The sequence below is a fragment of the Pleurodeles waltl genome, chromosome 5 (assembly GCF_031143425.1).
Source record: "Pleurodeles waltl isolate 20211129_DDA chromosome 5, aPleWal1.hap1.20221129, whole genome shotgun sequence".
NCBI classification, from domain to species: Eukaryota; Metazoa; Chordata; class Amphibia; order Caudata; family Salamandridae; genus Pleurodeles; species Pleurodeles waltl.
The window spans coordinates 1,797,181,454-1,797,203,363 of NC_090444.1; the positions used below are offsets into that span (position 1 = coordinate 1,797,181,454).

A 21,910-nucleotide genomic window follows, 5' to 3' on the forward strand; every position below is an offset into this window, starting at 1 on the left:
TCTAATAATCGGTAATTGAAAACGTTCATTAATAAACTTTCCTCTGCTTCAACTGCCGTTTCTCTCTCCCTCCTCCCTCGCCTATTTCTCTTTCTTTTGATTTTGTGCCCTTGCCCCAAAAAGTTGGCTGAACAATGAGTGGGGCTTCCTCTCACCCTGGTAGATATCTGCTCGAGAGATTATGGGTGACAAAATCTTACTGAAGATTAGATTAAAAAAAAAAAAATTAAAAAAAGAAATAAAGAAAAGACTTAGGGCCGTATTTATAGGCCCCTAGCGCCAAAGGAGTGTCACTTTTTGCAACGCTCCTGTGCCGCTAAGCACTGCGCAGTATTTACAAGGTGGTGTTAAGCCACTTTTCAATAAATCTGGCCATATATTCCCTCAGATGAACTTCACTTACTACTTTAGTTGTGGGTTTCTGAGTTCGTTCAGAAATGCTGTTCCATTTGCACAAACAGCAGCCTTTGAGCTTATGCTTCTGACAATGTATATAAAGTGATGCAATTAGCGGCGAGTGTACCTTGCCTATCTTTTTATTTCCATGACTTTTTTATTTACATCCTCCAATGTGTTTTTTGAGGTTCTCCGCTGATGTCTGAATAGAAATCTCCTCTACTTTATTTATGTAAAATTCAGTTTGTTCTAAAGAGGCTGCTGACTCCTGAACAGCTTATGAGGTACAATGAACAATGATTTCGGGTCCTGTGCCGTTCTTCAGGAAATTCAGTGTTCTGTGCCCTTGGGCCTAGATTTGCTTGGGATAGTATGGGCGTTTGTGTGGTACTACGCAGTTCTGTATTGTGCCTTAGAGCTGTAACAATGCTACGTAAACTGATGCATTGCTTTGCTTCACTTTGCACCCTGTGGGCATCCACACAGAAACATGGGGCATAATTACGAGCCTCGTGCGCCACCCGTGCGTCACTTTATTTGCCACTCTTACAGTCCAGACTACATAATTATATCTATCAGGCCACGCAACGCCACTTTGCGTGGCTCTGCATGGCCTCATACACATGGAGTAAGGCAAGGCAGTGAAAGCCGCTGCCTTCCCTTATTCTGCACCGGGGAGGCATTCCATGGATGGTGCAGTGGGTTTTCCCATGCAACACCCATGGATTTTGATGCTGCCCCAGATTTATAAAATCACGGAAACTCGTGGAAGCGCCAAAACCTTACCCCTCACCAGGTGAGGTGTAACAAGGAGAAATATTTTGTTTTTCTCCTCATTTTTTCCTCTTTTCAAATGTGCTGCATTTTGCAAATTCAGAAATTTGGACTCTAAATTCTCTGAACCACAGCACACAGTAAAAAAAGGAAAGCACCTCTGTGGATTACTTTTGTGCAGGAAAGTACGCACACAAACAATCCTGCATGCAATGGAGGCACTCCTGCACCATACAGCAACAGTGCCTTCATTGGCTCTAGGCTGCCGAAACAGCTCCAGCGCAGTGGGGAAGGCTAGGAATGCACCATATTGCATAACTACGGTCCATTGCTGCCCTTTCACTTCAATGTAGGGCAGAGCAGCAAGGTGACTTGCTGTGCTGCCCTACATCAAATCCCTGTAAATCTGAGCCTTAGTAAATAAGCACCACAATGTAAAATTTAGAGGTAGTCTTTTTATATCAATCAATTTATTGATAAATTGAGAAATAACAGCAAAATACAGTCACATGCAAGTTCAGCTCCTATATAGAGATATAAATGTTTGACTGTAAAACACATACACATAACAAACAATACCTATGTAGAATATTTGAGAGGAAGAAGAGGATGAGAAAATAAGAAAGGGAGGAGAGTGGGAGAAATGGGGTAGTGAGTACAGTGATGGTAATGAGGAAGAAGCAAAAAGTATTAACGAACTATGGGATATTAATGAGGGCATCTTGCAAAAGGGTGTCCTTGTAAGTAGAAAAATATCTGCTTGTCCATTAAATTGTAAATGATGTGTTCATATGATTCGGGTTTGTACATCGCTGCAAGCCATTCCTCATGGGACAGCAACCGTGGAGAGTGCCAAGTTGCAAAATAGAGATTTTGGCAGCTGTAAGTGCAGCAACGAGTAACCAACAAGCATGGTGGGTCAATTCAGGATTGTTTGGTAAGTCAAGGAGGAGAATTAAGGAGTTGGAAAGAGGTGACGGCAAATCCATAGATCCCCAAAGTGTAGATTCTACTGCCATACAGAAGGGGTGTATGGTGGGACAGTCCAACAAAATATGGGAACCATCACAGGGTGCATAGTCTCCTTACCAACAGGCAGAATGAGGAAGCAATCCTGCAGCCCGGAGCCACACTGGGGTCCAGTGGCAGCCATGATGGATCTTAAAAAGACTAAGTTTCATCCATGCTTCACGTACTCCTCATTCTAGGGCCTCCAAAAGGTCTGTCTGTCCATTCTTCTTCATCATATTCCGGCTGCAGCCAAGCCTGCCAGGTCATCCTGACGCTAGCAAATTTTGGCTAGGAGTATAGCTGATGAATCAAGAGGTTATATAATCCACACATCATGACTTTAAACTGACCCCAAGTGATGAGATATGAGAGCACCAGGGAACAGGGAATGGTCCAGCGTTGGGGACCCAATTAACTTAGCAGACAATGACGTAATTGATTATATTGCCATAGTTGAGTATGCAACAAACCAAATTCGTCCTGTAGCATCTCAAAGGACTTGTGTTCACCACCAGAGATCAAGATCATACCTTTCATAATCCTAACTCTGTACCAAGGGCCCCAGTAAAGCATGGTCCCTCCTATGTGAATGCCTGCATTGTTCCAGATAAGAGCTTTGTCATGTAGATGTGTGATCACCAAAAAGAGCTTGGGGACCCGCATCCAGGTAGCATACATGGCTCCTGGCATGGGATTGGGGGAGTAGGCAGCAACGGAGCCAGGAAGATAGAGGGCCTGCAACCACAACAATGCCTCCTGGAGTCTGCGCTGAATCATAACCCACCAAGTACTCCTGTTCGACGAACTGCAATCAAAGTACAAATTATTTGGTAGCCAGTTCTTCCGATACCAACAAATGCGGTTTCTGCTTGACAAGTGTGAAGCATTACAGGCCGAGATAGAGGAGAATTCTCCCTTGGAGTGTAGAGCCTTGGGTTCCCCCTCTGACAGAACACGCTGCGCCCCAATTCTATTCCACGCTGCTGAATGTTAGAAATGGGGTCTTTGGTTGGCAGTCAGGTTACCCCCTGTCCAAGCAAGGAACCTCACTCTAGTCAGGGTAAGTCACACACAATCCAAATTATCCTGTGCCCACCCCCTGGTAGCTTGGCACTGAGCAGTCAGGTTTAACTTAGAAGGCAATGTGTAAAGTATTTGTGCAATAAATCATACAATAACACAATATAACACCACAAAAATACACCATACAGTTTGGAAAAATATATAATATTTATCTGGATATTTGCAGGTCAAAACGATAAAAGATGCAATAAGAAATTGTAGAGATATCACTGAAAAGTGATATGAAGTGTCTTACGTCTTTAAAAAGTAAACAAAGTCTCTTTCAAGCACAAAGTACCTGGTTTGGAGTGAAAAATCTCTGCAGAGGGCCACAGAGGAGGAGATGCGTGGACATGTCCTCAAATTTGGGGGGGTTGTGTTATGTTGTTTACATTCATGCAAAACTAAATAAAGAGATTTAAAAAAAATCATAACCCGCAAAGAAGGACCCTTGATTTAAGGGTGCATGTATTCCATTTGTGTCAAATGTAGGGCTGAACAGTAATTTTCCACAGATGGCAAGCTAGTCCTTCTGTTGAGCTATGGGCAATAAGTTTCCGAATTGGCAGATGAGGTCTCGCTGAGTCCCAAATGAAGGCCTTAATGGTCATATCTATCTGACGGAGGGCTGAGAGGGGTAATAATTGGGGACGCATCCTATCAAGTACATGATTTGGGGAAGGGTAACAATTTTCACCGCCTGAGTACGCCCCCAGAGGATGAGACCACTACACAAAGTGCATTTGCATTTGTTCCATTAATGGGTCCAGATTATCCACCACCATGCATTCCAGGCCCTTATTTACTAGAATGTCCTAATATTTAAAGCAGGAATTCTTCCACTCAAATTTAAACAATGACAGCGCAGGCCCACGATAACGGCAAGTGCTTTCTGTTCACTTTGTAGCCAGATACCACCGCAAAAGCATCAATGGTGAACACCCTAGGGATGGATGAGGATAAGGCCAATAAGGTAAGCAAACTATCACCTGCATGTAGATACAATGTTGAAGGACCTCTGGGTTTTGGAATACCTATTATCAGATCCGATTGGCACATGGATGCTGCTAAAGGTTCTATTGCAAGAAGAAATAACGGGGGAGAGTAGGCAACCTTGACGGCTACCCCTACGGACCAGGAAGGGGTCAGAAAGAAAGCCACCACAATTGATCTGTGTCAAGAGGGAATCGTAAAGCCATCTCACTCTGGAGATGAAGTCCTCACCAAGGCCGGATTTCTGGAGTGTGGCAAACAAATAGTCCCATTTTACCCTGTCGAAGGCTTTTTCTGCGTCCAACAACAGTGCCATGGCTTCATCTGGCAGGTCCTGTGCTAATCAGACCGCATGAGCTCACATGCAGATGTGATTATTTGATGAGTGACCTGGTACAAACCCGACTTGCGAATGATGAAAAAGAGAGGGAAGGACTCACTTAAGGCGAGTTGCCAGAATGCTTGCCAATATCTTGACATTCCCATTGAGCAAGGATATGGGGCAATAGCTTCCACCAAAGAGAGGATCTTTTCCTGGTTTGGGTATGACCGATATCAGCGCCGTGTTGGACAATATATCCAAGGAAGCTGAACGATCAGCTTCAGCGAAGGCCTCGTATAGAAGATCCACTCCCTCGGGTTTGGTCCATTTTTAGAACTCTGCCAGGAAACCATCCTCACCTGGGGCTTTGTGATAGGGTCGAACTGAAAAGGCATGCTCTATTTCCTTTTTGGATAGCTGGCACTGAAGCAAGTGCCTGCCGTCCTCTGAAAGGCAAGGTAAGTTAATACCTTCTCTGCTTCTTGAACAATTTCCAGTGAGTAGAGGGTCTTATAGTCGGATGCAAATGCAACTGCAATTTCCTGCGGCTTGGTGACCAGTGCCCCTCAGTTAGTGTGATAATAGCAGGAATGGCCATTACTGCATCCCTCTGCTTGAGCTGGGCAGACAGAAGACGTTTTGCTTTCTCTCCCTGTGCATATTGCCAGTTGTAGGAAAATGCCTCTTTTGACAGCCCCCCCCCCACCCACTTGTTGCCTGGTTTCTAGTGTAAATTCAACTGAAAGTGCAATGGCTTCTGGCTAACCATGACCCCAGTGTCAGATCTCTCCCCCCCAAAACTGCACAGTCATGTTTTTCCCAATTGGTGAAACCTTTGGCACCCACTGTAAGTCCCTAGTAAATGGTACCCTGGTACCTAGGGCCCGGAATACTAAGGAGGGTCCTTAAGGGTTGCAACATGAATTGTGCCACCCTAAGAGACCCCTCACCAAGCACATGACCTGCTGCCATTTCAGGCTGTGTGTCTTGGTGCAGACAAAAGTGAAAACAGGAAATGGCACACCACCTGTGTGCCATGTCCTCTAAGCACTGCATGCAATATATGTAAGTCATCCCTCTAGCAGGCCTTACAGCCCAAAGGCAGGGTGCATAATATTACATGTGAGGGCATACCTGCACAAGCAGATATGCCCCTTCTATGAATCTGTCGATTTTCAGACATAGTAAGTGACAAGGGAAGTCATTTTGAATGCATGTGTTGGACACTGGTCACTATGAGTTTCCCAAATACATGATGGCTTCTCTGAATACAGGGATGTTTGGTATCAAACAACTCAGATTAATAAACCCTCACTGATGCCAGTGAGGGACGTATTACTAACTGCACCCAGAAGGCACCTTAGAGGTGCGCCCTGAAAACCTACCAGCTACTAGTGTGTTGACTTACTGGTCCAGACTAGTTCAGCCACCATAGACGGATTTCTGACCTCCCAAGTTGAGAGCCAGCGCTCTCAAGGGCCAGAGACCAAAGCTTCCACTGGGTGGGGGTGTCATCACCTCACCCAGGCAGGATGGACATCCAGGGTGGGAAGCTTCAAAGGGCTAGCCCCCTTTGTAATGCGAGCCAGGTCTCTCCAGATGGTGGAGATGACCAACCCCCCCTGTCATGACCCCACTTTTGTTGGCAGCACAGGCAGCAAAATCAGGCAGATTAGAAGGTGTGCCCACTTCATGCCAGTCCCACCCCTAAGGTTGACGAGCTGAAGTAGACACTACTTTTTAAATTCCTCCATCTTGTTTGGACGGAATTAGCTCACTAGGGTTAAGGTTATGCCCACTTCCTGGCGGAAGTGGTCATAGAAAGGACTGGACTCCCCAACAACACCTGCAGCTTAAACATGCAGGACACTCTGACTGGGACTGCTCCCGGACGAAGAAACCGAACACCTAAGGACCCTCCTGCACCTGTCCCCCCTGGGCCCTGCAGAAATGGACCAAAGGTGCACCTATGTCCCCGAGCACCCCAAGTCTACAATATACCTGTTTGTTGTCCCTGACTGGCTTCCTAGTCAGAGCCTGAAGCATGTCTTCATGGGGACCAAACTCCTATAGGAATCCATTGGGTACCCAACACCTTACTGCTCCCTTGCACGTGGCCGCCTCAGTGCTGCCAGGAGTGACCTGCTGGTGTGGTTCTGATCAGTGTCAAGTACTCACCTTAACTCCCTGAGATTGGCCTTGTATGACCTTTTTAACCCTGTGTTTGCTGAATATTGTTTTCCTCCATAGGTTAACACTGAAAAGTATTTATGCTTGAAAAGTTCTCATCTCATTACGAAGTTCTTGGGTTTGAAACATAAATAAAAAGAGGTGTTAATTTTCTAAATTGGTCTCTGATTTATTCTTTTAGTGTGTGTTCCATTTATTGCCTCTGTGAGTACAACATGTGCTTAGCAGTACCCTCTGATAAGCCTAACCGCTTGCCCACACTACCACAAAATAGAGCATTTGTCTAATTTATTTTTGCCCCTGCAAACCAATTGGGAATCCAGTGGACTCTCTGCATGGTGTACTTCTTTTTAGTGCACCATATAGAGTCCCAGCTTCCTACAACAGCGGTATTTCAACTTCTGTAGTGCACACTTGGCTTTAGAGGTGAAGAGGGTATTAAGGTCCATGAATGCTTTTGCAAGGCTGCGCCTGGTGATAGCGGAAGGATGGGCCATATACACAAGTGTGAGGTGGGATATATCTGCTTCTAATTTTTTCTGACGCTCCTCTCTCTGCTTGTTAAACAAGGCTGAATCTCTCATCAGCTGTCCCCTGATGGACGCCTTCACCGCCTCCTACAGTTTTAGCGCAGAGTCGACCAAACCATCATTATTCTCCTGGTAAGCATGCACATGAGCTTTAAGCTGTGCCTTGCCGGCCGGATGGTTATATTGAGATAAGTTGAGGTACCAGGGCTTGCCTATTGGCTGGGACAGATCAAACCAGCTTCCAGGGTGATAGGTGAGTGGTCTGAAAGTGCACCCTCTAATACTGATTTCTAGCAAAGAACAGGAAGTAAATGCCACCAGCACTCTTTTTTGGGGACCTGAAATTATGTTTTCATCATTAAATTTTGACCCAGAACAAGCAAGAGAAAGGCAGAATTGAAAGATGAAGAGGATTTCAGGAAGAGCAGTGACAAAAGGAAAAAGCAGGGATGAAAAAAGAACCTGCATGAGTGATATAAAAGGGTAAGAAGTATGGTGGTGGATAAAGGACGCATGAGGGGGAATCAAAACTATATAGTCCTGGTATTCGGCAAGGCCAACATTCAGCAGTAGTGGCCGTAGGCTTCCAAGAAAAAGTTTTGGCACACCCACTCATTAATTATTTTACAAATAAAACACTTGCAGGATCCCTTAAGACCAAGTTGTATCTGTGTAGAATGTTATTGAATGTAGAGGCTTATCTACACGCCTTTTGATATGTCTTCCTACATTTTATAAAGCATGTCCCAGATTCGATGCTGCACTTTTAGTCAAAAGATGTGGAACACAGCAAACCCTAATGGCTCATGCCTGCTGATCTTGATATCTGGTGCAACCCTTTAAAAGCCTTGCCCATACATCCATCAACCATTGCTTCTGAAATCTTCTCACCCTCTCACAAAAGGGCTTTCGCCACCTGTTTTTGGCTTTTGGCAGTAGTCACCAGTGCATCAGCCACTTTGATGGAAGTAGTGACCAGGGTGCACACTCTTTTTCCCTCCACATCTGAAGTGGGCCTCACCAGGGGAAGTGGGATTGACTACTGAATTGGAACATGAATGCCCAGTTAGAGAAACAGGGGAATTATCAGGTGCTCTGTATTTTTTATGAAAGCGATTTATCATAGTGAAACAGAAGCTGAGGGCTGCAACATTTTAACTTCTTCTTGTCATATGAAATCCATGGTTGTCATAGTCTTAACTGACTTCCACTGAGCCTCCCTGAAATCATAAAAGAAACACTCAGTTTCCGCCACTGATACCAGAACTTTAATTTGCTTCAAGACACCTACAGCCAACAAACTGAAATGAGCACTGTCATTTAGGAGGTAAGTCTACATTAGTGGGGGTAGGTTCTGCAGTTGCGTGTGCCATACAGTAGTCCCACTTACTTGAAAGGGCCTGAGGTTACTCCAAAAGCTCCCTGTTTTCCCACTGATCTTCATGAGGTGAATCCATGTTCTTTTGAGGAGGTAACAAAGTACACACTACAGGAAGAGGCAGTAGTGTTGCTGGTGGCTGTGTAACTTATAGTCGTACCTTGACCATTGTTGGTTGCACAGAAGGAGTAAGAGGTAGCAGGCCTTCCAGGCTATGTTGAACATGGAACATTTATGTAGTAAAGTCAGACATCATTTGGTGTAACTCGTTTATCAGATCCACAGGAACATTCAACACTAGATGGCCTTGGTACAGAGGTAATCCTGCAATAATGGGCATGGACATATACCCAGAGTGTGTCTTCTTCTTCGTCACTAATTATGAGCAGTTTGCTCTGTCTTAACCTGTCCATTTTCACAATCCAGCTCTTCATTGTACTCTTACATCTAATACTTTACATGAATTTGTGTCAGGCTGGATGAATTGACCTCCATCTGGAATTTCCCTTTTGATGTCGAGGAGCATCTTTGGAGCCAGTAGGCCTTACAAGGTGACATGTCCTGTACCTGGTTGTATTGTTTGTGGAAATGGAGCTGTCAACAGCAAATACGATGTCTTAGCTGTTGAATCCCTTGTTGACAGCTGGACCAGAGACAGAAGAGATCCAGATGATGTAGTTGAAGAAAAAGGTGCATTGAAGAGGGGAGGCATCAGTGGAAGAAGTGCCAAATATGGTTGTGTCATGGATGGCAGAGCAGACGTTACCAAAGGAATCAATGGAGAAGCAAGAGCGATGGAAGGAGAGGCTCCCATCAATCGCACAGTTGTCGATGATGACTTTGGTTTGTTTTTCGATGCAAGAGGTACCTCAGAAGACACTTTGCTTGACCTGTCCACATGCCTTATGGATATTTTTGATGCATTTGTTTGGGTGGTTCCTCTGACATAGATGGTAACTGTTTGACGGACACCTTCTACGAATGTTTGATTCTCTCTGCCTCTTGCATGGCTTTTTGACTTTAGGAAACCATTTCTCACCTGAGGATGTTTCATGTAACATTTCATTTCCAAAGCCACCTCAGGAGACAAACTTCATAATCAACGATTCTCTTGATTGAAAAGGTGCATCAGATCTCACAGGACTTCATTTAATATCTTGGATAGAAAATTCAGACACAGTCAGCATGAGGGTCTTCTATGTACAGCTTCTTTTAACCACAAGACGTACAGAGTCAAAATAAGGGTTTCTTGTTCACCCTTAATGTACTGTCATGATTGGTACTTCCTCACACACTACACAAATGGCTGATTTGTCTGCACTTACTACACGTATTCACAATTGTTAGGCAATTACTGTTAGTACACATATGATTTCTTGACCCACACATATAACAAGAAACCCTGTTATCCTTTCTGTTAAAAACTCCCATTGTGTCTGCCTCTGACATTCAAGACATTCAGACTCTCACTAGTGGTTGCACCCTTAACAACACTTTCACCTGATTCATCTGCTGCTAACACTTCAACAGACACACTTGAACCCTCAATACCCCTCTCTGTATCAATAGCCCAGCTCACAGCTAGACTGCAGCAGCCCAATAACCTCTCTTGTATTTTACTGAAAAACAATAAAAACAAATTGATCTTGCAGATAAATGTCAACTTGGTCCCCATACTCACAAATGCCTGTCAGAATGAAGAGGCTCTGCAACATATTCCTCAAGTTTCTTAGCTTTCTTGTTTACGTTTCGCAAAGGTGTGTCTTTCCAGAAGTACTCAGGGCTTCTCTGTTTACTGTTTCTCCAGCCTAACTACTGCTTCCTTTTACACGTCCCATATTCCAAATGTTCCTTGAGATGATTCTAGTCCAGGGTACATTATCAATGTCGCATTGTCCTGTGTCTGCCAAGCAGTAAACAAGAGCACTTTTTTTTCTTTCAGGATCAACATTTTTACATCTAATGCCACAGGATCGTTTTCAAATGATTTAATCAATATTTCCACTAGGTTGTCAGTTTGCAGGGACAAGAAGAAACGGCGCTGGTTGGGTGACTTGTTGTGAATTACCCATCTCTCTGTCTGGTAAACTGGTCTCCTCAAAAGGTTTTGGCTTAGGATTGTGCGGCGCACAACATATTGTAGACACAATAAAGTTTAAAGTACACAAAATGCTGTATGACAAAGAGAAGTCTGACAGGTCAGTGTGCGTACTTTGAATCTCTCTGAACCACTACCCTAAAGATCACCTATGCGCTTTTAACACTGTAAACTGCTTGTTACCACTTAGTGCATTTTTAACCCTGTGCATTCATTTATGCTCACTTAAAGTTTCCCTTTAATGTGCTACGTTGTGGAATATGGTCTAACTGACTGAAAAAGTTTAAATTACAGCTTATGAAATGCACATTCCTGTACATGCGCACGCAATTAAACAACATAACTCCTTAACGTGAGACGCTGCAACCTGATATGTGTGATCCGTTGGACGTACCTTTCTGGTACGTAGTGCACTAGCACAGAGCATATTGCTTGCTGAAACAAGTGCGCCTGCCTTATGGAATGGAGCTCCGAAAATGACTGCCAATCTGTGCCCAGAAGCACTGGATACCCTGCGCGTTTAAACTGAACCAGGACATTACCTCCTCATCCATCTTCCTCAATCCAGTCCTTAAAAGTAAAATACCCTCTCCACTCTGCAGAACATGTCCCTAGCTGGTGCAAAACGGTTACCTGAATATGGCTGCCATTATGCAGCAACCATCTTATAAGGGAGGAACCCGCTATTTCTAGATTGATCAAGTTGGCCATTATCAAGAGTTATCAAATCTCAGGTTCCACAGCTCCCCATGAGGTTCCGGGTTGATCTCTGAGAGGTATCTCGAACTCTTGGGCTTCTTTCAAGTCTGTCTCAGGAACATTTGCTGGGTGGCTACTTGGAAGTCCCTGCATACTTTTCTTTTGCACTGTCTCTTACATTTTGGTGAGGGCTTTTTTTCCAGCTTTGACAATCATGTTCTTTCTTCTGTTTCTAAAACTTAACCAAAGAACTTAAAGAGGAGAAGAGCAACAAAATTAAATAGATCTCAGGTTGCACTTTACTTGATATATCTATGGCCCTTTTTGTGAGAGTTTGAAAAGAGTAAATCTTTATTACTTGGGTATTATCTCACTGGTAAGGACTGTATCGAGGAAGACCTGGACTTGGAATAATGAAGATTACCAGTAACTAACCAGGGAGATGTGTTGTACAATGCTCAGTTTGCTCTGCTCATGCTGTAAGTGAGCTACAGCACAGAGATACTGTTGGCACCTTAAGTTTCTGGTGAGCTCCCGCAGACAAGGTCAGACAAGTAAGAAGTCACCTCAAATAGAAGTTTTAGAACCTTGATCAAAGGGTTGACTACAAAGTCATAGACTCAGGGGTTCAATCAATCAATGAGTAGATTGATAGACCGCTTCTTGTCACCCGTGAGAGTATCCAGGCACTGGCAGGGTCCAGTTGATTAGCTGAATAGCCAGGTCTTCAGGGATTTTCAGAACTCTGGAAGAGATGAGGAGGTCTGGAGATGAAGGGATAGCTCATTCTATGTTTTATCTGCTAGGTAGGGGAAGAAGCAACCTCCGCATCTGTTATGTCGAATGCAGGGTTGAGGGCTAGAGAAAGAGAAGTGGAGTGGAGGTTTCTGGTGGGCTGATGGAAGTTCAGGTGGTGATTCAAGTAGGCGGGTCTGTAGTTTTATAGGGCCTTGTATGCGTGGGTCAGGAGCATGAATTTGCACCCTTTTCTGTATAGGGAGCCAGTGGAGTTCCCTTAGGGGGGCGATGTGGTTCATCTAGGGAGATTCAGGACAAGTCTGGCTGAGGCATTCTGTGTAGTCTGCAGTCATCAGAGGTGAGCTGTGATCCCAGCCCCTCATCCCCAGTCAGCTGGGGATATGAGGGCCTGGGTTATAGTGTTTCTTGAGGTGTGGGGTAGCCATTTGAATATCTTATGAAGCATGCAGAGGATGTAAAAACAGCAGGAAGAGACGGAGTTGACCTGAGTCATCATGGTGAGCTTGTTATCCAGAATGATGCCTAGGTTCCTAATGTGGTCAACGAGGGTAGGAGTATGTCTGAGTTTTGAGGGCCCCCAGGATGCGTTCCATGGGGAGCGTTTCCTTTCGAAAATCAGTACCTCTGTCTTGTCCGTGTTGAGCCTCAGGCAGTTGTCATTCATCCAGCTGGGGACATCTGTCATGCTCTAGTGGAAGTTTGTCTTGGCGATGTCGGCGGAAAGAAAGAGGATGAGTTCTATGTTGTCAGCTTAGGATATGATGTTGAGTCTGTGGGTTTTGACAATGCTGGCCAGAGGTTTCATATAAGTGTTGAAGAGGGTGGGACTGACCGAGGATCCTTGGGTTGCTCCACAGATTCTTTCCTTGGGTTCAGAGGTGAAGGAGAAGGCAAACTTTTTGTATCCTTGTGGTGAGGAAAGAGGAAATCTATTTCAGAGCTGCTCCTTGGATTCCTATGTTGTGCAGTCTTGTGATGAGTGTTTGGTGGGAGACCATGTCGAAGGCTGCCTAGAGGTCTAGGAGGATCAGAGCCCAGTCTCTCCTCAGTCGAGTAGGGCTCAGTCGAGTAGGGATCAGTAGCCATGATGAGGGCTGTCTCTGTGCTGTGATATCTGGATTGGGAGGAGTCCATTAGGAGGTTCTGTTACAGATGTGAGGAGATGTGATGACTTTTACTAATACTTCGGCCAGAACGGGAGCAGGGAGATCAGTCAGTAGTTTTTGAGTTTGCTGTAGACTGCTGATGGTTTCGTTAGTAGGGCGCTGACGTCTGCATGGTTCCAGTCCTCTGGGAAGGTGGCTGCGGCACTAGAGGTGTTGAACAAGGTGGTGACTACGTGGCTGATTCTGCTTCGCCTAGGTTAAAGATGTAGTGAGGGCATGGGTCAATTCGGGCCCCTGAATGGACTGAGCTCATGATGGAGGCAGTGTCCTGTTGGGCGAGCTGGCTCCATTCGGTTAGTCTGTGGTGGTAGTGGGGTCATTGTGCTACTTGAAGAAGTCAGTGGCCTCGGGCTGGGGTTTGAAGTTTCTGTAGATGTCTGCAATCTTGTTGTGGAAGATGTTTGCAAGGTTGTCAGAGAGTTCCTGTAAGGGGGTAATTTTGTTTGTTGGAACTGGGGGAGGGGTTGGAGAATTCTTTCATGATGTTAAAAATTCCTTTGTTGTTATTGGAGCTTGATTCAAAGTGTGAGGCTAAGGCCTTTTTCTTCAAATCTCTCAACTGTCTGTGGAAGAGGTTGAGGGCTGCCTTGGAGGCTGCCTTGTTGACCATGCCCTTGCGCCATCTCCTTTACAGTTGTTTACAGTGTCGTTTTCAGTGTACCAGCAAGCCTGCTTGGTGACCTTCTGTGGGTGTTGTTGCCAATGGAAACGATGCTGTCAACGCAGTTGGTGATCCCATTGTTGAAGGTCCTAAGGTTCTGGCTAGGTTGTTGGAGGAGATGGGGTGAGTAGAATTAAGGGCGTTGATCCACATGTCCTTTAAGACTTTGCTCCAGCTACAGTGGAGGGAGTTGAGCAGACTAGGGGCAGAGGTCCCTGAGCTGATGATGATGAAGTGGATGATGGAGTGGTCGGTTACAGGTGAGTTCCGTGGTGTGGCTGTACCTGATAGGGTCGCTGGAGGTGCAAATAGGGTCTCGCATGTGGCCTGGGGTGTGCGTGGGGTCATGGATGGATTGCGTGAGTCCGATGTTGTTCATGCTGTAGAGGAGATTGGTAGTGTTGATGTCATTGTTGTTGTCATTGGAATTTGATGTCCCAGAGAAAAATGTAGTTGTTGGAGTCTATTACAAGGGGGGCAATAAAGTCGGGAATAAAGCTGCAGAAGGCTGGATGTGGACTTGATCCGTTAGGCGAGGGTGCCTCTGATGGAGATATTGCTGTCTGTTTGGAGTTGAATGTTGAGGTGTTTCATGGCCTGGGTGATGTCGTCATTTGTCAATGGATCCCTTGTGTATATTGGCAATCCCTCAGCCAGGCTGAGCGACGCGGTCGCAGTGGGTGATCTTGTATCCTTCGGGTATTGTGGTGGCGATGTTGGGCGCAGAAGTGCGGTAGAGCCAGGTCTCAGCTAGGAAGAGGACGTCAGGTGTGAGGGGGGATATGAAGTCCCAAATCTCGGTGGTGTTTGCATAGTGAGCTTGTGTTGGGAAGGGCGCATGCGCATTGGTGTTTTTGTTCAGGTGGTGTGTTCAGGGTGGGGCTGGTGTGCATGCTGATGTGGGTGCTGTGGCAGGTGAAATGGCAGTAACTATGGGTATATGGTCCTACTAGGTAACATGGGTTGGCCCAGTGGCAGTGTTTGTTGCAGCATCTGGGGTCGATGGTGTAGCGCTCACCATATGTGAGGCATGCAGTGTGGTCGTACTGCAGCCTGCAGGGTTGGCATTGAGGGCCTTAATGCCTTAATGCTGTTTTACCTTGTTAAAGAAGAAATGATAGCAATTTAAAGAAGAAAGCATTGTAATGTGGGATCTCTAGGAATATTCTCACTGTCAGCTGACACACTTAAAAGAATATGGAAGATTAAGATTGTAAACAATCTGAAATCATTTGACATAATGTTTGTGAAAAATGTATCTCTACTAAAAAAGGTATGCTATTGTCCCTTTGGGGGAGGAAGTTTGCATCAGATGTTTAAATATGGGTTTGATGTTTTATAAGCCAAAAATATTTTTTTTAAACATATTGAGTGGTGGGCAGTCATGCTCAAACAAACAGGCAACATGAGGGATAAGCCTCTCTCAAGTAAATGGAGGTTTAGCTTGTGGGACTAAAAGAGTATTCATGATTCCGGTTACCTCAAATAAATTGATAGAAATTCTTATGAGGCAGCAATGTACGATCTGTCTAAAACCCATTATTCACATCCAGTTGTCCCCCTTCGGAAAAGTATCACAACGCAAACCTACCAACAATTTCAATACAACCTAAAAAACAAAATTGTTTATTGACATTAACTAAAATAATTACTGTACTGGCAAAGCAGAAAATAAGACAATAGGAAGGAGTTGGCGTCTTTTATTCTGATTACCAGATAACTATATAAAGCCAAGGATACAGTGCTCCAGTCCAAGACTTTCATTTAATGCATTCTGGAAGTTGTTGTTTTGGTTGACTTCAGTTGATTCAATTGAACTAACACATCTTAAAAATACTGATTTGCAAACGAAAAGCACAGGAATGGGGCATTACACCATTGGTGGCGGTAAGCCATCAGACTATCTTATTTTTAGATTTTGCCCGCACATGCACGCTTGCAAAATATTTTGTTGATAAAACAAAAAAGTAAAAACCGGCTCTCAACCTGCCCCTTACTTACCTGAAATTACCATTGGTTTAGTCCAACGACACAATGATTTACGTGCTTCTGATTGGCCAGCAGTTTGTCTGCTTTGACTTCCTGCTCTCTGCTGCTTTGCCGTCCTTAGTGTTGGATGGATTCTGGACCAAGTACTCCTTTTGTTCACTGCCATTGGTTACAGATCAGTGTCCTTCCATTCCACAGGTACTATTTTTGATTTACAAATCCCCACGCTCTGAAGATACTCTTGCGGCGTAAATGCATTGTGAGTCCGTTGTTTGTGTCTAACAACCTTGTATGTAAGTGACAAGAGGCTTCTTAAAGGGAATTGGCCCGCCTTTACTCCCTTCCCGCCCCCGCTGCTATGTGCACCACGCTGACTCTGTTCCATCACCCACATCAGCTTCAGCATGTCAGATAAACTGCCCTTCAAAGTCAGTGAGTTTAACACCGCTCATTATGTTTTTTTAACAATTACAGTGGGGCACGACATTGCACATTTGTGGCATTAAGCTGCTAAATTGGCTGCTGCTATAATCGGTTTGCCTTTTCACCGCTCGTTCTCTCTTTATACACCCCTCCCTTTCCTTCCATTGCCCTGTTTTCCATAAGCTGCCTGGTGATAGAGCGTTACGACCTAATAAATTACCTGTATCTGAACGCTCTTAGGCCGATGAATCTTTTGACCAAGTGGGGCTCTCTTCATCCGAGAGAAATCAATTCGATCAAATCAATAATCAATAACGAACATAAGCAATACCCTGATCAACATAACATTTCACAATTAATCCAGAAAACATTTCGGCGAACCATGACCTTTCGGTCATGAATAACCACACCAGTTTATTCAAAGTTAATGAATTTATTTCCCTATATTAACAAAGCTAGCACAATATAAATGTGTCTCAACACCAAATGATATATGTAAATGAACATTAATAGCTGTCCATAACGGCGAAACAGATGCAATCTATGCAGCATTTGAATAACAATGCATTCGATAATAGCAATGCAAATCACTAAAACTATAATCTGTAATGAGCTAATTGCATACATTGGTGAGCATAACAAGGTCTCAAATTTGCATCGTGCGACAAAAGAATCCTCATCTAACCTCAAATTAGCATCGGCATGTGGGACTTCATGCAAAACAATTTAGCAACATTAATTTAGAAAAACTCCTAACTAGGGCTCTTATCAAAAATCAGCAGTTGGTTACCTAAAAAGAACACAATGCAATTGTACAATTTCCTTTCATATTTACCAAATTCAATCAGTATTCAAGGAAGTCTTCGTCTCACAGGTACCGGTTTCGATCAGCATGGGACTGGGGCAAAGGGGCAGGGTGGACGGGGCAATTGCCTCTCAGCGGCAAAGGGGCAAAACTATTACTTCATGCAAAGGGACGAATCAGAGTTAAAGTCTCTAGGGCGAGAATTAATTAAAGTCTCTTTCTCTCGATTAGAGAAAGCATCAAAGTCTCTTTCAAAATGGCGTCGCAGCAAGATGGGCCATAATAGCTGCAAAGTTCTACAAATGGCGGTCAATGGCTGGTAATGGCTGCAATGGCTGTAATGGCTGCTTTCTCCTTGTGTACCTGGTTTAAATAGACAACAGTTCAAATCCAGTAGGGTCTTCCATTGGAGAGTTCATAGGTTGGCTTCAAATTGTCCAATCAAAACTACAGTTCACAAGCTTCTACCTAAGCATACATTATCCTTGGAGTCGGGAACGTAAGTTGCAACATATTTTACCAATTAACTCACTTTCAGAGCGTCCATTGTCTGCACCTGCAGATTGACCTTGGAGCAAAGAAGAAGATGCCAGGCTGGCACGAAACCTTAAAGATAAGCATGTGAACGATCCCACTGGAAAAGTACAGCTTCAAGCAAGAATACACTTTTATTAGCACGTTGGAAAAATACGAGCATCTAAACCGTGAGACAGGCAACTAGGCCAAAGCCTCCACTAAAGTTATGCTAAGCTAAAACATTTCTAACAAGCAAATCATAGCACACGTTTACGATTATGTCAGATTCGTACAATTCTAATACATCACGTTATATAAAGCACGCTTATAAATGTTGGCAAACTACTCTGAGGGCACATTTGTCCCCATACAATCTTTATTCGTTCGATTAAAATCACACTTGATTATTGCAATACTACGTTTATGCGCTAATAAATGTAAAACCTTCATTTCTGCGTCATCAATCCCTCCTCTGATGACTACTTGTCATCACACAAAACCATTCCCACAAATTTTATTCCATTAAAATTCTGTCAGTTCTCTTTGCCTTTTAGTTCCCCTTGTTCTTGCTTTGTATTCTTCTGCCATTCTTTTCATCATTTTCTCTTCCTTCCTCCTTTTAATCCTTGCCATGATCATTATTATTCCCCTTTTTATTCCCCAAATTCCAAAGATACAAATCAATACTATTAATATTCCCTGTATTATTTTTAACAATATTCCATTCCAAATGCCACCAAGCCAATTTCCCACTGAAGCAATTCCCTTTCCAACTTTCTCCCACACTCCTGGTTCTTTCAATTCCTTCAAGTCTGCACTCTCTTTTGTTAGATTTGCAAGCATTGTTTTAATTTTCACACTGTTGTCGGGTATATACGTACAACAGTGACGCGCACCAAGCATTTTGCAAACGCCGCCATCCTTTGCTAAAAGAATGTCTAGGGCAAGCCTGTTTTGAAGAGTCATAGCTCTTTCTGCTGCAAGTTCAGCATCTATCAGGATTATAGCACCTGAAAACTTTGTCAACATGTTATCCACTATAGTAGACAACTTTCTTATTTTGATGGAATTCAACACAACTCCCAATGAAGGAATCATGGCTCCAAATATATCTCCTACCACAGCAGCTGCGGTCTCTCTTTTCTGGATACGATGAGATCCAGGCGTCTTTGGAATCACCGATAGGTCATCCAGTTGATAAACCTTTGGGAACACTATACCCAAATAACATCTCCCCCACCATCCCTTTGGAAGACGATAATAGGCATTATGCCCACAAATGTAATATACACCCGGTATGACAGGGTCAAGTCCGTTCAGCATGAATGTCCATTTGGCCTTAAAGATAAACGTATGTTTACATTCACTCGCTCCTACGAAAATGTTGTCATAATAAGATTCACCTCGATATATACAAAATTTCCCTACATGCCAAGCGTCTAAAGCTATTCTCCCTTGTGTTTTTATTGCGGCAAAATCATAATGATCTACTGAAGTCCTCTTGCTTAGCTCTTTTTCTAATTTCGCATTCATTTGTGCCCTTCTATCATCTGTGCGATCTAAAAATCTTATTTCTACTGCAGTGAGCGAGCAGGTAAGATTTTCCCTATGTGCGTGAGCTGTTTCAAAAGGTTGCATTGGCTCGAAAAATTCCCTCATTATTTTAGCATCCCAATCTTTAGCAATCTGACTTAGCTGCGTAATTATAGGAACATATGCAAAAGTAACATCATAATTTGAGTAAAAATACTGTATGTTAGTTTGACCATAAAATCTAGAAGTTACTATACTACATGTAATCCCATATGTAAGAGGCATGTGGTGATAAGTCACCCCTTCCTTTACCGATGTCGGTATCTGTGTACACACATAACAATCTTTCGCATCCATAGTCTCAACATATTCTGTTAGCAAGCGATAGAAAACATTATATGAAAGTTCCTTCTTATCATGCAAGTGTCTCTCATCTAATTCTAGTCTTTTCAATGCGGTTAGTTCAGTGACAGTAACAGGAGCAAAAGTGGAAGCATCAATTTTCTCATTCTCACCCTTACCACGCGTTGCAAGCACTATTGCCATTATTATTAGTACACATGCAGTTATCAAGCCTATACACGCATATTTACAATATTTCACTCTACTATTTTGTGTCATGATCTGTATAGAATCAGAGAGCTAGAAGCACTTATATAAAAAGAAACGATTTAGCAATTTGTTACAAAGCTGAACGAGCGCAATGCAATGTTCACACAGTTTTCTTCAGGAGCCCAGTCACTTATCGGTTAGCAGCATTTGTCTCAATTCGGCAATTGTTTGCACTGTGTCCACTTGATGGACCTGCGATCTCCCCTGATGAAGTTTGAACAGTTTCGTTCTGTTCTGCCTTGTCCCCTCCTTCTGGGGAGTCAATCATGTTTTTCTTTTCTTTCTCTGTACCGTCTGCTTCTGGGAAAGCCCTCCTCTGATCAGGCTCTCCTGCTTTCTCACCTCTTTCGAGCCCTTTGTCACCGTTACTTTCGTCAGGCTCTTTGTCACTTTCAGCTGCTTCAGGCTCTTGGTTACCTTCAGCTGCTTCAGGCTCTTGGTTACCTTCAGCTTCTTCGTCACTGTCTGAGGTTTCTCCTTGGTCTTCCCCAAGTGAATCGGTTGCTTCGTCCTCAGAGAATATCTCTCTCTCCTCTATTTCTGCCTGTTCGCTTCTAGTTCTGTTTTGCTCTGTCTCAGCGCTTGGCACTTTGTTATCAGGAACTGGCAATTTCAGCGCTTCAACTTCCTCATCTGTGGGACACAACACTTTCTTTGTATGACTGGCGTGAATCCAGTTGGGAACTCCAGCACACTTCACAGCGGTAGTTGTCGTCAGGATCACTTGGAAAGGGCCTTTCCAACGGGGTTCCAGACACGACTTCCTCACGTGCTTCTTTACCACGACCCAGTCACCTGCTTTCAGTGTGTGTCCTGGACCTTGGATCGGTGGCAAGGTGGTTGCTTCCACCTGGTGAGAGAAAGAGCGAACCACGTCAGCCAGACCTTTGCAGTAGTCTAACACCATATCATCTGTAATATTCAAAAGCGCGTTTGCGGGAACTGCAGGAAGTCTCATGGCCCTGCCCATGAGAATTTCGTGCGGGGACAATCCAGTCTTTCTGTCAGGGGTGTTTCTCATTGACATTAACACCAAAGGCAATGCGTCAGGCCATTTCAAATTTGTCGATGCACATATTTTCGCCATTCTTGATTTCAGTGTACCATTCATTTGCTCCACCAGTCCTGATGCTTCTGGGCGATAGCTGCAATGCAGTTTTTGCTCAATGTTCAGCGCTGCGCAAAGTAACTTTATCACCTCGTTATTGAAGTGACTTCCTCTATCTGATTCTAAAGAGATCGGGAATCCGAAACGTGGTATTAACTCCCTCAACAATAGTTTTGCAACTGTAAGGCTGTCATTTCTACGTGTGGGGTATGCTTCAATCCAGTGACTAAAAATGCACACAATCACCAACACATACTTCAGACCTCCATGCACAGGCATCTCAATAAAGTCCATCTGCATTCGGCTGAACGGGCCACCCGCCCTACCAATGTGGCTCACGTTCACAACCGTTCCCTTCCCTGGGTTCATCTGTTGACAAATGACACATCGGTGGCAGACTGCTTCTGCAACGTGACGGAATCTGGGGTTAAACCAATCAGTTTTGAACAATCTTATCATGGCATCTCTCCCTAGGTGAGCCTTCCCATGATAGAACCGCGCAAGCTGCGATAAGAGACAATTTGGTAAGACAAATTTTTCCTCATTTGAAACCCATATCTCATCTGGTCTCTTTGTACATTGTGCCTTAATCTAGGAAACTTTTTCATCCTCCCTGACGCTATTCTGTAATGCTTTTAGTTCATCCATTGTATCCACGACCTTCAAGGCAAATGCTTCAGCTGGTTCGAGTTCTGGCTCATTTATCGAATTCCATTCATCCCTGAGCAATATACAGTTCAAGGCACAAAATCTTGCGACTTGATCCGCATATGCATTTCCCAGGGAAACATAGTCCTGTTCTTTTGTATGAGCACTACACTTTACCACTGCAATTTCGGCTGGCATCTGAATGGCATGTAACAATTCCCTTATTCTCTCCCCGTT

At 44.0% G+C, this 21,910-nt stretch overlaps 1 protein-coding gene across 1 annotated transcript in view; it reads left to right on the forward strand.

Annotated features, from left to right (window-relative positions):
• The window catches only part of LOC138297156 (zinc finger protein 729-like), a 355,358-nt gene that overhangs the window by 208,476 nt on the left and 124,972 nt on the right, over positions 1 to 21,910 (forward strand). The window contains exon 8 of the mRNA XM_069236647.1: positions 9,300 to 9,520. Coding sequence (XP_069092748.1) covers positions 9,300 to 9,520 — 221 coding nt within the window. The remainder of the gene's footprint in view (positions 1 to 9,299; positions 9,521 to 21,910) is intronic.